At 28.3% G+C, this 15,798-nt stretch overlaps 1 protein-coding gene across 1 annotated transcript; it reads right to left on the bottom strand.

The window, feature by feature from the left end:
• Window positions 1-1,659: 1,659 nt before the first annotated feature.
• LOC102625686 (non-functional NADPH-dependent codeinone reductase 2-like) lies at window positions 1,660-7,216 on the bottom strand. Its single transcript, XM_006490638.3, has 4 exons — window positions 6,849-7,216; window positions 2,551-2,797; window positions 2,293-2,472; window positions 1,660-2,149 (listed from the first exon to the last, which is right to left on the bottom strand). Exons 1-4 carry the CDS (start codon window positions 7,190-7,192, stop codon window positions 1,931-1,933), a joined length of 990 nt encoding a protein of 329 aa, XP_006490701.1. The 5' UTR covers window positions 7,193-7,216; the 3' UTR covers window positions 1,660-1,930.
• Window positions 7,217-15,798: the final 8,582 nt, after the last annotated feature.

Below are 15,798 nucleotides of genomic sequence, written 5' to 3'. Positions count from 1 at the left end.
CATCAAAGGCGTATCTCGTGTTCATTGGTGGTCGACTCTCATAACAACAACCCCATCAAACTTCACTGGGGATTTTTTCTGCATCTCCTACAAATAGCTGGCTACATCCCTTACTCTGCAGAGATCGTATTTATGAATAAGCCTTATCTGATAGGAAAATAAAACATAGCTGAATTCTGGCGGAAAATTTACAATATTGTGAAAAGTTTTGCATTGTAAGCATGAGAAAAATAGAGCAAACATTCACAGCTAATTTTTTATTCTGTAAAGTATGAGGGTCAACTTACAGTTAAATTAAGATCCATGTGAGGGGATCCAACAAAAAAGAAAAGGGCATCCCTTCAAGAATGGATTTATAGGCAGCAATAGAATTATGGAACAAAAAATTAAGGCTACCACAACCAGTACACACTCAGGTTGGAAGTGCAGGATTGTTCTTTAACTGATTGTCAACACAAAATTGTCCCACCAATCCTTTTTCGGGGGGCAAATAGCGAAATCCTGATCTTCTATTATATTCTTGGCAAGGAGGGGACCCCAAAACAACAATTTTGAGAAAAATCAGAAAACATCAAATACAGAAGAATTAATTATTTCAGTTTTTAGGGCATGGACCGCCAGTGGTAAGTCGTAGAAGTAGCTTACCATACAAGTAAATCATAACTGTTCGAGTTCTCCAGTACAGTCTGCAACACGAACGAAGAAGATTGAAAATTAACAATGATGTCTATGGTTATAAATAGAAAACATAAGATGTTAGAATGTTTTCTGTTGATTGTGGTACAGGCACAATTTTCATTTGGACACAGGATCATAATAAATGAGACACACGTGGGAAGGAAATAACATTAAACCTTTGATGCTTACAATTGGTGTCATGTTATAAAAAGGTGCCTCCAAGATAAAGTCTTTATTTCTTACAACTCCATTAACAATAAGTTTCCCTTCACAAGCCTGCAAGCAAACAACTTCCACATTTAAGAGTCCAACACTCCAAATATCCTAGAAAAGACTTGAGTTGCTGAAATCAACGGAAACAATATCAGTCAATGGATGAAGCTGCCTTCACCAAGAAACTCACCTCCACAACATCGCCTTCCTTGGCAACAATTCCTTTAATATAGACACCATCATCAGTGTATCCTACTTCCTGAAGAAGTGGTGGACTTTTGAAAATTAATATATCATTTGCGAATGGCTCTCTAAAGTAGTAGGTAACCTGACAAATTTAAGTAAAAAACTATGATGCACAATAAGGAAAGCTCCCACCAAATTCTTTATATTTAAAGCAAATAAATAGCTACAATGCTTAAAAATCAAGGCTCAAGGTGGACTGACAGAACCCTTTCTCCTTAAAGAAGTGACCACATAAGCCCTAAGCATTGATATTACCCAAAACAATAACAAAAATCAAATTAGGAGGAGAAATGAATTGTTTAAAACAGGGATACTCAAAAGATACACACAGAGAATGAATATCTAATTAAGAGGAAAAAGTTCAACTTCAAACAAATCATATAGTAATTTTCTGGTCAGTAGCTTTGTCCTTCTTGAGTGGTCATTCTGCCTTGCCATTGTTTGTTTCACACATCAACAAATATCAAGCTTAAATCAGAACCTATGAAGTTCCAAATTCAATAGTCAAACGAGCAGAATAAATGAGCCACAAATCAGTACCTCACTGTGCACATTTATATATAAGTGCCATGTACAGTATCCTGAATTTGATGCAATCTCATATGTGTGCCCGAAAAGAACAATCACAGAATCCTCGGTTCTAGTACTTACTTAAAATTCTTCATAGTTACAAGCCAATTAACTGCTCAAATCCTGTGAGCTACACCTAATAATTAGGTAGATATGAAACATACTTAAAGCTAATTTCCATTGCAGAAGAAGTAGAATATACATTAGATATTAAAAGGGGGATTTACTCATCCCACAGCTCTTCAAGTGTCTTGAATGGCCCATGAGGGATAATATACTCATCTCTGGGCATCATTCTGTGCTGCGGGATTTGATTAATCTTGTCATAATCGTGATCAGTTAGTGCCCAGTCAAAGATATCCAGGTTCTCCTTCAGTCTCTCCTTGTTGAAGCTCTTAGCAACAACAATCGCCCCTTGCTCAATTATCCATCGAAGACAAACCTGCCAAGGTATACGCAGACATTAATTATTAAACAGACAATCCATAACATATCAATCCAAGAACTAATTGATGATAAATTAGTTTACTGTTCAATTTGCAAAACAAAAACACAAACATACTGATAGAAACTATGTAAAGCAACCTGAGCAACAGTCTTGCCGTGAGCGTCAGCAATCTGCTTCAGTGCTTCATTGTTCATAACTTGATTCGTGCCCCAACTGGACCCGGCTGCTCCCAAGGGAGAGAATGCAGTTACAATAATACTTTTGGACTTGCAAAATTCTCTGAGCTGTCTCTGTTGCCAGGCAGGGTTCATCTCCACCTAATAACAATCATTAGCTCCTAATCTGTCTATTAATGTAAATAAAAAAAAAAATTAGTAAATGGATAATCTCATCACTTGATTGACTGAAGGAGGGATGGTAGAGAAGGCGAGTAGAGCCTCAATCTTCTTGGAAGAGAAGTTGCTGACACCAATGAACTTAGTGAGGCCAAGCCTCTGGCACTCTTCCATGGCTTCCCACACACCCTTGTAGTCCAATGGTACAAGATCTTCTTTGGGTATAAGGCTTTGTAATTTCTCACTTGGCTTTGCACTGATGGGCCAGTGAATGAGATAGAGGTCAACATAGTCCATCTGAAGGGTCCTGCATGCGTGTGGGTATAATATAAATATATACACATCAATAAGCTACACTTAATTAATTAGAACTCATGTATAGTATTCAAAACGGAAAAAATATATATATATATATATTATTGGTGTTCTGTTCATCTCTTTTAATCCATCTTGAACGTTAATATGTTCCAATGAAAAAAAAGAAAACAAGATAAGCATTTTGAGACCTACATATCGGGAGGAAAAAAAATCAATTTTCTTTCCCAATCTTCATAATTGAACCAAGAAGGACAAAACCATAAATCTAGTTTGCTTGAGTAATTATTAAGAATGAATTCATTATAAAGAAGAAAAATGCCCTCTCCATCCTTAAGATTTGATGTAATAGGTCATTTCATCATTTTTATTTAAATAATAACTCATTTCATCTCTATTTTTTAAATAATAGCCTAAAACGTTCTTCCCTTAATTTACTGCCAGTAACTATATAATTCATTAAAGACAAAACAGAATTTCCAAATAATGATAAATTATTTTAAAATAAACTCTCAAACACAATTTTAAAAAAAAAAAATTCTACTTTTCTGCATAAATTTAAAATTTAAGGATAACTTAATAAATAAACAATAATAACACTAAGCAATATGTAAAATATATATTTAGGACCAAAAAAAAAAAGATTTCACAAGCATTAGAGTATTTTTTTTTTAATCCTTTAGCTTATCCTTGATTTTAATATGAAAAAAATAAACAAATAAATAAATAATCAATAAGTATTGTTATTCTACCAAAAGTAAGCACAAACTTCTTTATTTATTTAAAAAAATACACACTAAAGACATGAAAACACATATTTAAAAATACTACAAAATAAGATACATTGCATTAGAGTATTTTTTTTAATCTTTTAGCTTATATTTGACCTCAATATGAATAGTGATTCTTGGAAAATTATTGTCATTATTTTTGTTTGTTGTTGTTGTTATATTAAAAAATTTAGTTGACTTCATTAAAAAAAAAAAATTAATGAGCACACACATATGCGTATATACACATACGCGCGCGCACACATATGCGTATATACACATACGCGCGCGCACACATACACACACATATATATTCCTTCTTTAATACGAACACCTTCATTTTTTTTTTTATGCAGACACATTTTTAAGCAACGAGATTTAATACGTTAGTTTTCAAGCCTGTTACCCCACGACTTTATAGGGTATTTAAAATCCATATGGTTTAACGTCATGTCCGCACTAAAAAAAAAAGAGGGCACTCGCACTTGAAAATGATTATATGTGTTTGTGTGTGTGTGTGTGTGTGTATGTATTTTTTATTTTATTAAGTTATCCTTAAATTTTAAATTTATACAAAAAAGTTAGATGTTATTTAATTATTCTTGAGATTTTTATTTTAAAATAGTTTGCATTTATTTAACTAAAAATTCTATTTTGCTCGCAATAGATTATAGAGTAAACTAATTGTAAATACATAAAAGGATATTTTGGGCTATTGTTTGAAAAATAAAGATGAAACGGGCTATTGTTTAAAAAATAAGTATGAAATGAGATATTGTACCAAACCCTAAGGATGAAAAGGATTTTTTTTTTTTTTTAAAGAGTCGCAACTTCAACATATAAGACATTTTCAATTATGTTCATGAGAGAAAGCAAGTTAAATTCTTCAACTCATTGGAGCACTGATTTCAATTAAATTTACAAAGCCAAAGACTTAAATAACGAATGAAATTAAAAGTTAATAAAAATAAAAATAATTAATAATAACTAAAATAATAAAGTTAATAAAATTTAATAATAATCATTATTATTATTATTATTAATGACATTTAAAATAATAAAATTATTTGTGATTTGAACAAGGATAATTTAGGAAATATGAAAAAATTAGAAGGATAGAAAAGTAAATTTATGTTTCATTTTCATTCCCACATTTTCATTGCCAACCCCCCCATAGAAATGAGATTCCCATTTTTTATTCCCAAATTGTGTGGGACCCACACAATTTATTCCCATTCTCAAATTCAATTTTGTCAAGTAAATATAGCTTTAATTCTCATTCCTCCATTCTCATTCTTTATTCCAAGAAGTAAACACACCATTAGTCTCTTTTTGGTTTAGAATTTATAGTTCTTAATTACTTTATAGTTAGGTACTCCCTTACTTTAGTTTAAGTTTTAGGTATTGTCTTATATATTGTACTTAAGCCTGACCTTGTATTTGCACCTATATAATGACGTCTTATAGGTCTTTCTTGACCTCAGTAATACATGTTATTATTTTCCTCCAAAAAAAAAAAAGCATGCCCAATGCATTATTAATTGTACTTTCTTTCCAACATTTCATTGAATTTGTGTTATTTTTGTTCCATGATATAATTCTAGCCATAGTTATGTGATTTGATTTTTAAGTAATAAATATAAATTGTCCTTCTTTAATACAGGTACCCTCATTTTTTTTTCACGTGGACATGCTATTATACCATACGGCTTAATAGAGTTATTTTTTAATACTATTAAACTACATGGTTTTATAGTATCTTGAAAATCAATTCTATTAATCCACATAGCTTAACAGCGTATTCGCATTAAAACAACACTCCATTTATTAAATATATTACATCCTACCCTTGCTTTTCCTTTCATTTTACAATGATACCCTTGTAATATCACTCTAGGGGATATTAATTGAAAAAGATAATTTATCAAACTAACCTAAAAAAGAATATAAAAAATTACATAAATTTTATATTATTATTTTACATTTAGGCTTAACTTGGTAAACTAAATTTTTATAAAATAATTATTAGTAAGATTATTGTAAAGATATTAAGCATGGTTTCAAGTTGGCTAATATTAATTAATTTATAAATAATTATTAGTAAGATTGTTGCACAAATACAAAAATAATAGTTCTTTTGTAATGATAATTATTAATTAATTTACTAATAAATAATTATTAGTTAATTTGTAAATTAATTTTGTTATAGATAAATTAATTAATGTCAAGAATATTGTTACAAGGATATTATTTAAAAGAAAAAAATAACGGTTAAAAATACAAAAGATAGTATTTAAAGGGGAAAAATAAAAAATAAAAATATAACATATTTAATTACAAGAGTATGTTGAGATATTTTTTAAAATATAAAGACTAAACGGATATTTAAATCAAAATATAAAGACTAAACGAACATTTAGTCGTATATAAATTTTTAAGTACAGGTGTTCTTATTTTTTTTTATACGGACATGTTATTCAATGTTTAATTTACTATAGAGTGGGGTTATTTGCACTCAAAAAATTACTTTGGACACTCTAATTTTAATAAAAATATATATTACAAAAATACCCATACTATGAATTACTATTAAGGACAATTTATTATAAGTCAATATTATATAATTATTTTGAACATACATATAACTCATTATTTATTTTTAATTATCATACTTTAAACCCTAAAACTTTTATTTTCCATATCATAATTAACATTTAGATGAATAATAAGGAAACCAATTTTTTAAAAAAATTAATTGCACAGTATGTGTAATAAATTTTATTTTTAAAAAATAAAATAAAAAAGTACTGTGAACAAACTTTCTTTTTGGCTTTCGCCATTCTCCTCATATTCTTCGTCTTTACGTCTTCCTCTTCTCTTTTTTCTGCTTCATCCCTTCTTCTCATCTTCTTCATCTCTATGACTTCTTTCTTTTTCTTTTTTTTTTTTGGTAGTATCTATGGAATATAATTTTTTTATTATATTCTCATTCCAAGTTATTTTAGGTGTGAAATTCAATATTGAACATAAATGACTAAAAAATTAATAATTAAAACTATATTAAATAATGTTTTTACAACTTAACTTAATTATATTGTTGTAAGTACATGTTAAATCATTTAAAATTAGTGTGCTGAATAGTTTTATTAATGTTTTAAGTAAATAAAGTTAAAAAATTAAATCATTTATTATAACGTTATATAATTTAATAATGTGTCGGCACAAACTATTAAATCATATAACTTATTTAAAAAAAATGAGGACCAGTACTACCTAAGAGACTTCTTCAAAGCTGGGACAACGAGGTCACGATGAGCGTCATTCAACCAGAGCTTAGTAGTAATGAAGAGGTCTTGGCGAGTAGTGAGAAGCCCAAGTTTAAGTGCTTCATCGATTGCTTCTCCAAGAGCCCTCTCTGTCCCGTACTCTGAAGCTGTGTCAAAGTGTCTGTAACCGAGCTTGATTGCTTCCATTACTGCACACTTCATGACATTTTCATCCTTCTTGTCAACCGCCGTGCCCAGTCCGATCACCGGCATCTCCCGCCCAGCGGAGGCAGAGCTCAGTTTCACTCCTGGGACGTTGATGTAAACAGGCATCTGTTGAGAGTTAGCCATCCTTTTGAAACCACAAGTTACGATATATATATATATATATATATATATATTTATGTATAGAGTAGTAGCATGTCGACTGTTGTCATATGACTTGAGTGCATAAAGGAATTTTATTATTGTTAACACGTGGCTTAATTGAAACAACAAATCCGACTTTAATCAATAGTGGACAGATGGAAAAGAAAAGGAATTTGCATAATTGCATTCATGCATAATGATGAGGGCGGCTTTAAAAATAGGTGAAATAAGTTGCCGCTTAAAGTTTTATTTTATTCGAAAGTAATGATGGTTTTAAGTATAGGTGAATAGCACGATCGTTTAAGATATTATATGTTATAAAAGTTTTTTTACTATTTTTTAATTAATAAGTTTTTTTTAAATTACGTGTTGTAGAAAAGTTTATCTATATTTATTAATCTTAGAATTAAAGAAATACAATTAATAATATTGTCTAACCATTAATTTATTCATTATTAGTCTTTCCAAAACAAAATAAAAGAAGTTAAATTCGTTACCTTTTCAGTTTTCTCATAAAGCCTTATCATTTAATATTAGAATCTTTTATTTTTAGTATTCCGTTTAATTTCTATTAAAAATCTTATAATCTCAAAAATCAATAAATGAAACAATTTCTTAATGTCTTGTTTATAAAGAAAATTATTACATTCATTGGTTCATTTAAAAAGAAAAAATTAGTTTCTTAAAATATAAAGACTATATCCATTGTCTAATCATCAATTTGTCTTCTCAACTTTCTATGTGTTACAATTCTAAATATTCTATTTGATAATATTTTTCTATTTGTTTGGTTGTTTATTTTTGTAATGATTCTAATGGAAGTAAAAAAATATCTCCTTTACTATTCTTTTTTGTTTTATTTTTAAAAATTTTAAAGATCCTTTTAATTATTCTTGAAATTCAAGAACTAAATATGGAATGAATTTTGAGATATTTATATTCGTTTGAATATTAAAATTACAAAATAAAAAGAGATCTCATAAAAAAAAAAAAATTGGCCTAAGGCTCCAAAAACTCTGAAGCCGACCATGGTCAAAAGGCCCTATTATGGTCACCTACGCCTCATATATTACAAAGACCCAATTTTATATTAATTTGTTATACTCAAATTAATATATTTAAGTTACTTATAGTAGGAAAGTCAATGTTTTAGCCCTCTATTTATTAATTAATAATTATCTTACAATTAAGAATTTTTATACAAATTCTGTATTTGATAAACTTAATATTAAAGAGTATTACTGTTATTTTTGTCTAATTGTTAATTCATTATTAGTTTTTTAAAGAAAAATATTAAATTCTTTATCTATCTATTTAAAAAGAATAACTTAATTATTTGGCATTACAAAATTTCTTACGCTCATCTTTATAAAGAAAATTATTACATTTGTTGGTTTACTTTTAAATAAAAATAAAAATTTCTTGAAAAAATAGTCCTAAAGGAAGAAAAAAAAATTCTTGACTCCTTTTTTTATATAAAAAAAATCTAAGATATAGTTAAAAATTTATTGAATTAAGAGTTTTTTTATTTTCTTTGAGTGTTTAAGTTCTGAATGTAAAGAAGTCTCGTTAAAAAATTTTGCCTGAGGTCCCTAATACTCTAGAGCTGGCCTTGCATAATGCTTCTTAGTCATTATCGATAATAGTAATGATAGACATTTTAAATTTTATTTTAAATAATGTCTTTTTTATTAAATGGTTGATAAGTTTTATAAAATAAATTAAATATATTATCTCATAATTAATTATGAATATTATATTATTGAGAATAATTTTTTAGAATAAAAAATTATGGATAATGGAGAGAGAGACGAAAAGGAACTTGCATAATTGCAATCAACTTGTTTGTGCCAATTCGAGGCCCGCGAGAGTGAGTTGATGAAGACAGATACATGAATCTGTGAAGACTGGCAAGTTCAATACAAAAGGTCTTCTTATAATTTTAACTCGCAAGTTGCAAGTTGCAGACAAGAATGAGTTGATGCATAAAGGCACGTAAAATGAACCTGTGAAGATTAGCAAGTTCGATATGAGATCTTCTTCTTACTTTAATTTGGAAAACTATAAATTGCAGATAAAGAATGAGTTGATGACGGCAAATACATGAACCAGCGAATAAGATTCTTTTTTTCACTTTAATATGCAAATTGTAAATTACAAAATGGTAGGGCTGGTAAACAGTTCCCGTGCTTAGGTCCACAGCTCCATTTTTTCCAAGCCATTAAGGATTAACAAATAATTAAGCCATCAAAATGATTTGGGATTCTGGAGAATAACTCTGAAATGGGACATGTTTTTTAGTAGAAGAAAAAGAACTCTAGATTAAGAAGTCATTAACATCTAAAATGAAGTACTCAAGATCTCCAGATTAAGAAAGTTCTCAACTTTCTATATGTTACAATTCTAAATATTTTATTTGATGATATTTTTCTATTTGTTTGGTTGTTTATTTTTGTAATGATTCTAATGGAAGTAAAAAAATATTTCCTTTACTATTCTTTATTGTTTTGTTTTTAAAAATTTTAAAGATCCTTTTAATTATTCTTGAAATTCAAGAACTAAATATGGAATGAATTTTGAGATATTTATATTCGTTTGAATATTAAAATTACAAAATAAAAAGAGATCTCATAAAAAAAAAAAAATTGGACTAAGGCTCCAAAAACTCTGAAGCCGACCATGGTCAAAAGGCCCTATTATGGTCACCTACGCCTCATATATTACAAAGACCCAATTTTATATTAATTTGTTATACTCAAATTAATATATTTAAGTTACTTATAGTAGGAAAGTCAATGTTTTAGCCCTCTATTTATTAATTAATAATTATCTTACAATTAAGAATTTTTATACAAATTCTGTATTTGATAAACTTAATATTAAAGAGTATTACTGTTATTTTTGTCTAATTGTTAATTCATTATTAGTTTTTTAAAGAAAAATATTAAATTCTTTATCTATCTATTTAAAAAGAATAACTTAATTATTTGGCATTACAAAATTTCTTACGCTCATCTTTATAAAGAAAATTATTACATTTGTTGGTCTACTTTTAAATAAAAATAAAAACTTCTTGAAAAATAGTCCTAAAGGAAGCAAAAAAAAAAAAAATTGTTGACTCCTTTTTTTATATAAAAAAAATCTAAGATATAGTTAAAAATTTATTGAATTAAGAGTTCTTTTATTTTCTTTGAGTGTTTAAGTTCTGAATGTGAAGAGGTCTTGTTAAAAAATTTCACCTGAGGACACTAATACTCTAGAACTGACCCTGCATAATGCTTCTTAGTCATTATCGATAATAGTAATGATAGACATTTTAAATTTTATTTTAAACAATGTCTTTTTTATTAAATAGTCGATAACTTTTATAAAATAAATTAAATATATTATCTCACTAGTTAATTATGAATATTATATTATTGAGAATAATTTTTTAGAATAAAAAATTCTGGATAATGGAGAGAGAGACGAAATGTAAAAAATTATTCTCAATAAAATTCACAAAATTATTGATTTCCTCGAGCTTGGAGAGCTCTCGTCAGTAAAAATGCAAAGGAAACATGCTCAGTTACAAGTTACAAAACCAAGACGCTCAGCTAGAGGAATGATCCCCAACATTCTCAGAAGAAAACCCAACCCAGAAAATTCACACAAGGAAATCAAAATCAACAGTAAAAGGAAATGTAATTTTCACAAGCTTCTTGAACCCAACCTTGCGAGTTGCGACGACAGCGAATCCAACCTTGCGGTGGCGAACCCAGCCGAGACCCGAGAGTTGTTTGACTTGCTTGCGGCTTGCAGGACAGCGGAACTGCGGAAGGCGGAAGACGGAAGGCAGCAGCAGCAGCGGCGGCACAGCTAGGGTTTGTCTTGTTTGGGTAAATCACGATTTGTGTGTTTGAGTTGTGAAATAGAATTAAGTTTTTTTTTTTTATGTTTGTATTTATATTTACTAATAAATATAATTAAAAATAATATAAAAATGAATCCGGGTCTGGGTTCCGGATATACGGATTATCCTAAACCCGGACCGGATTTTTTTCCTCTCCGGTACGGGTTCAACCCGGCCCGGATTATCCGGGTTCGTCCGGATATAGACCGGGTCCGGATTATTTTGACATCCCTATTTGTGTCAATTCGAGGCCCGCGAGAGTGAGTTGATGAAGACAGATACATGAATCTGTGATGACTGGCAAGTTCAATATAAAAGGTCTTCTTTTAATTTTAATTCGCAAGTTGCAAGTTGCAAGTTGCAAGTTGCAGACAAAGAATGAGTTGATGCATAAAGGCACGTAAAATGAACCTGTGAAGATTAGCAAGTTCGATATAAGATCTTCTTCTTACTTTAAATTTGAAACTATAAATTGCAGATAAAGAATGAGTTGATGACGGCAAATACATGAACCAGCGAATAAGATTTCTTTTTTTTCACTTTAATATGCAAATTGTAAATTACAAAATGGTAGCGCTGGTAAACAGTTCCCGTGCTTAGGTCCACAGCTCCATTTTTTCCAAGCCTTTAAGAATTAACAAATAATTAAGCCATCAAAATGATTTAGGATTCTGGAGAATAACTCTAAAATGGGACATGTTTTTTAGTAGAAGAAAAAGATCTCTAGATTAAGAAGCCATTAACATCTAAAATGGAGTACTCAAGACGAAACAGTATTGGATTGTATCGGAAGTTCAAAAGTGAAGAACAAGTCAAAAAGTAATGAACGTTTTTCAATTTTCATTCTTCAAATGGGTCCTACAAATCCCACTTTTACAATAAAAAGATAAAAATCATATCAATCACGGATCCGCAGTTAATGTAACTTATAGCTGCCCTGTACAATTGTGTCCAGACCCTTATACTCTATATTATTTACATTTTATTCATAAGTATCATAAAATTATCTGACTTTTAAAATTTCATTTAGTCCTTGCACTTTATTTTATTTCCTTAAAACTCCTAGAGTACCGATTCACCTCCTATAATTTTTAATTTCCAAAACAACCTCCATTTAATTAAAAAATATAATTACTATCAAATGAATTATAATTATAGTTATAACTATAATTATAATAATTATTTTTAAATAGATTATTATTATTAACAAGAATAAAAGTATTATAAATAATTAATATATTAACAATAATTAATAATAATTTTTTTGTTAAATTATTAATGATAATAATTAACTATAATTAATAATAATAATTAATTTTTCAATAATAATAACAATAACAATAATTAAAATATAAAATAATAATTATGATAAAAATTAATTAATGATTTTATAGTAATTTATTACAATTTAACTCGTTCTAATTTTTATTCTAAAACAAAGTAAACACATAAATGGTAATACAACTCATTCTAATTACAATTCTTACAATTCAAATAAATAAATTATTATGATTCTAATTCCTCATGTCGATTCTAGCTATTCCGATTCTAACTCATTATGTTTCTAGTTAATTTCAAGTCATGTCTAGTGAACGCACTATAAAATTATAAACCACTCTATATTCAATTAAATCACTTTATATTATTTACAATTTATTCATAAATATTATGAATTTTATAGTGCATTCACTAAAAAAGAATCGAAATTAGTTGAAAACATAATGAGTTGGAATCGGAATAGTTAGAATCAAAATGAGGAATTAGAATCATAATAATTTATTTACTTGAACGACATGAATCGTAATTAGAATTAGTTGTATTACTATTTATGTTTACTTTGTCTTAAAATAAAAATCAGAGTGAGTTAAATTGTAACAAATTACTATAAAATCCTTAATTAATTTTTATCATAATTATTATTTGTATTTTAATTATTGTTATTATTATTCAAAAATTAATTATTAATAATTATTATCGTTAATTATTATCATTAACAAGTTAACGAAAAAATTATTATTATAATTATAATTATAATTCATTTAATAATAATTATATTTTTTAATTAAATAGAGATTATTTTGGGAATTTAAAATTATAGGGGGCGAATTGAAACTCTAGGGGTTTTAATGAAATAAAACAGAGTGAAATGGATTAAACGAAATTTTATAATTCAAAAATTTTTATAATATGTATAAATAAATTGAAATAATATAGAGTATAGGAGACTGGACGAACGTTTACAGGGCAGCTGTAATTTACATTAACAGTAACTTAGACGAACCTATTAGTCTATCACTTATCATGTGAGCTCATGACCAATATTTACTTTATAATGTAATTAAATTGTTTGTTTAATGTTTTTAATTTTTTTTGTAGTATTTTTTTAATTTTTAAAGAACTTTAATGTTTTTCTAAAAGGAATTTTGTAAAAAAAATATTTACAATAACAAATAAATAAATAAAATATATCATAATTAAAAGAATTTTAGTTTATTAATATTTTTTTATTATAATACAATTTTTCTTTTGACTCTTATTCATTGTCTTCACTTTTTCAGAAAAACAACAAAACACATTTTTATTTTTTCATTTTCAAACACTATTTCAAAAACAATCAACCAAACGTACTTTTGTTTTCGGGTCCAGCTACGGTGCAACGGTGGTATCGTGCCACTATTGCATCCCGCTGTTGGATCCACTTGGATGATTGGATCCATTGAGATCCAACGGTTGGGTGCAACGGTGGCACGGTACCACCGTTGCACCATAGTTTTCTCCTTTGTTTTCACTGAAAATAATTATTTATAGATTATAAAACAAAAATTAAAATGCCATTTTCTCTTATTTAAGAGCATAGAGACTGCAACATGCAGATTCTAACACATCTTCTCTAGTGGTTATTACCATAATGAATCATTTCCCTCATTCAGTCATGTAACAGATTACAAAAGGGTAATTTAAAAAAAAAAATCTCTCTTGAAGTTTGAGGCCATTCCAAGAAATCGTTTTATTTATAAAAAAAACCCTCTACCATCAGTTAAATTCTTCATTGACCAATAGCTGACTTTAAAAAGATAATATTATCCTGGTGACAATTTATAAACTTAGACAACTACAAGAAAAGCTAAGATTTTTGGTGCGAAAATCACAACCCCATTTTTTTTTATATTTTTGTCCTTAACAATTCCAAATATTTACAATGTTAAAAATAATTAAAATGACTATTTTACCCTCTTCAATTATTGATATTTCCTTGAAATAAAAAAATAAAAATGAAGAAATAACAACTTTTGCTACGAATCCCATCATTACCCATTCAAAATGCACCATGGCCATTTTCCAACAAACTTCCATGAATAAGCTCCATACAATCAGAGGCTTAAATATTATAACCCCATGGCAACATCCAGCAAATGAGATGCATGGTTCAACCAAATAATGCTTTGTTTTGCTACCACTATAGAGCCTAAACCATTAAAATTGAATTGAGCAAATCAAAATCCATTTCTTTCTCAATAAGCAGCCAATTTTTCTTTTTTAAATTTCAATTCTGATTTTACCTCAACCATATATCCAAATCACACCATTTTTTTGAGCTACATAGAAATTAAAAATAATAATCACACCATTTTTTTTTATATCAAACACATATTTAAATTCGAAATACAGCAACTGCAAAACATCATTTTCATTTTTATTCTCAGAAAATACAAATTTAAAAACAATACCAAACAGACCCTTAATTTCTAAACCATTCGGGTTTTATCTTTAAAACCGAACCAAACTGAATTGAAAATATCGGTTCGGTTCAGTTCGATAAAAACTGAACCAAATGCCTACCGCTACTTTATAATGCAATTAAATTGTTTGTTTAATGGTTTTAATTTTTTTGTAGCATTTTTGTAAATTTTAAAGAACTTTAATGTTTTTCTAAAAAGAATTTTGTAAAATAAAATATATCATTTTCAGAAAAACAACAAAACACATTTTCAATTTTTCATTTTCAAACACTATTTCAAAAACAATCAACCAAATATACTTTTGCTTTCAGTAGAAACTAATTATTTATAGGTTATAAAACAAAAGTTCAAACGCCATTTTCTCTTATTTACGAGCGTAGAGACTGCAGCATGCAGACTCTAAAACATCTTCCTTAGTGGCTATTGTAAGAAAAATAAACACAGTGAGATAACAAATTAACACAGTAAGGAAAGGAAGAACAAATGAAGAACTAGAAAACCAGAAGGGAAAAGAAAAATCGAAACAGAAACTAAAACCCGAGGCCTGCAGCTCAGTTTCCTTAAAACAGATTTACCACCTACTGAAATGCTTTAGGTCTGCTGGTAACTGCTTCCCAGGATACAATGAGGATGAATTTTCCGTCAAGCACAGACATATAATTTTGGCGAACCACAACAGTGGCTAACTTGATCAGAAACAAGACGGAAGAAGGAAGAAAGGAAAATTGCAAGTGCTCTGTGTGCTGGTTTTAGTGTATTTTTTTAAACAGAAGAGAATGGTGCCTTTTTATACTCATGTGGGTTGGTAACAACAGCACAAAAATTAAATTTCAGAATTCAATACGTGCAATTTAATTGCTGTAACAGCCTTTGAATTTAAACAATTCAATTCAAAAAATTGAATTGCTCAACAACCCAAATAATTGCGAAGCTGTTACAAAACTTTTGAATTCAAA

The sequence above is a fragment of the Citrus sinensis genome, chromosome 1, assembly GCF_022201045.2.
Source record: "Citrus sinensis cultivar Valencia sweet orange chromosome 1, DVS_A1.0, whole genome shotgun sequence".
Taxonomy (NCBI): Eukaryota; Viridiplantae; Streptophyta; class Magnoliopsida; order Sapindales; family Rutaceae; genus Citrus; species Citrus sinensis.
This window is presented reverse-complemented; position numbering and strand designations above follow the sequence as displayed.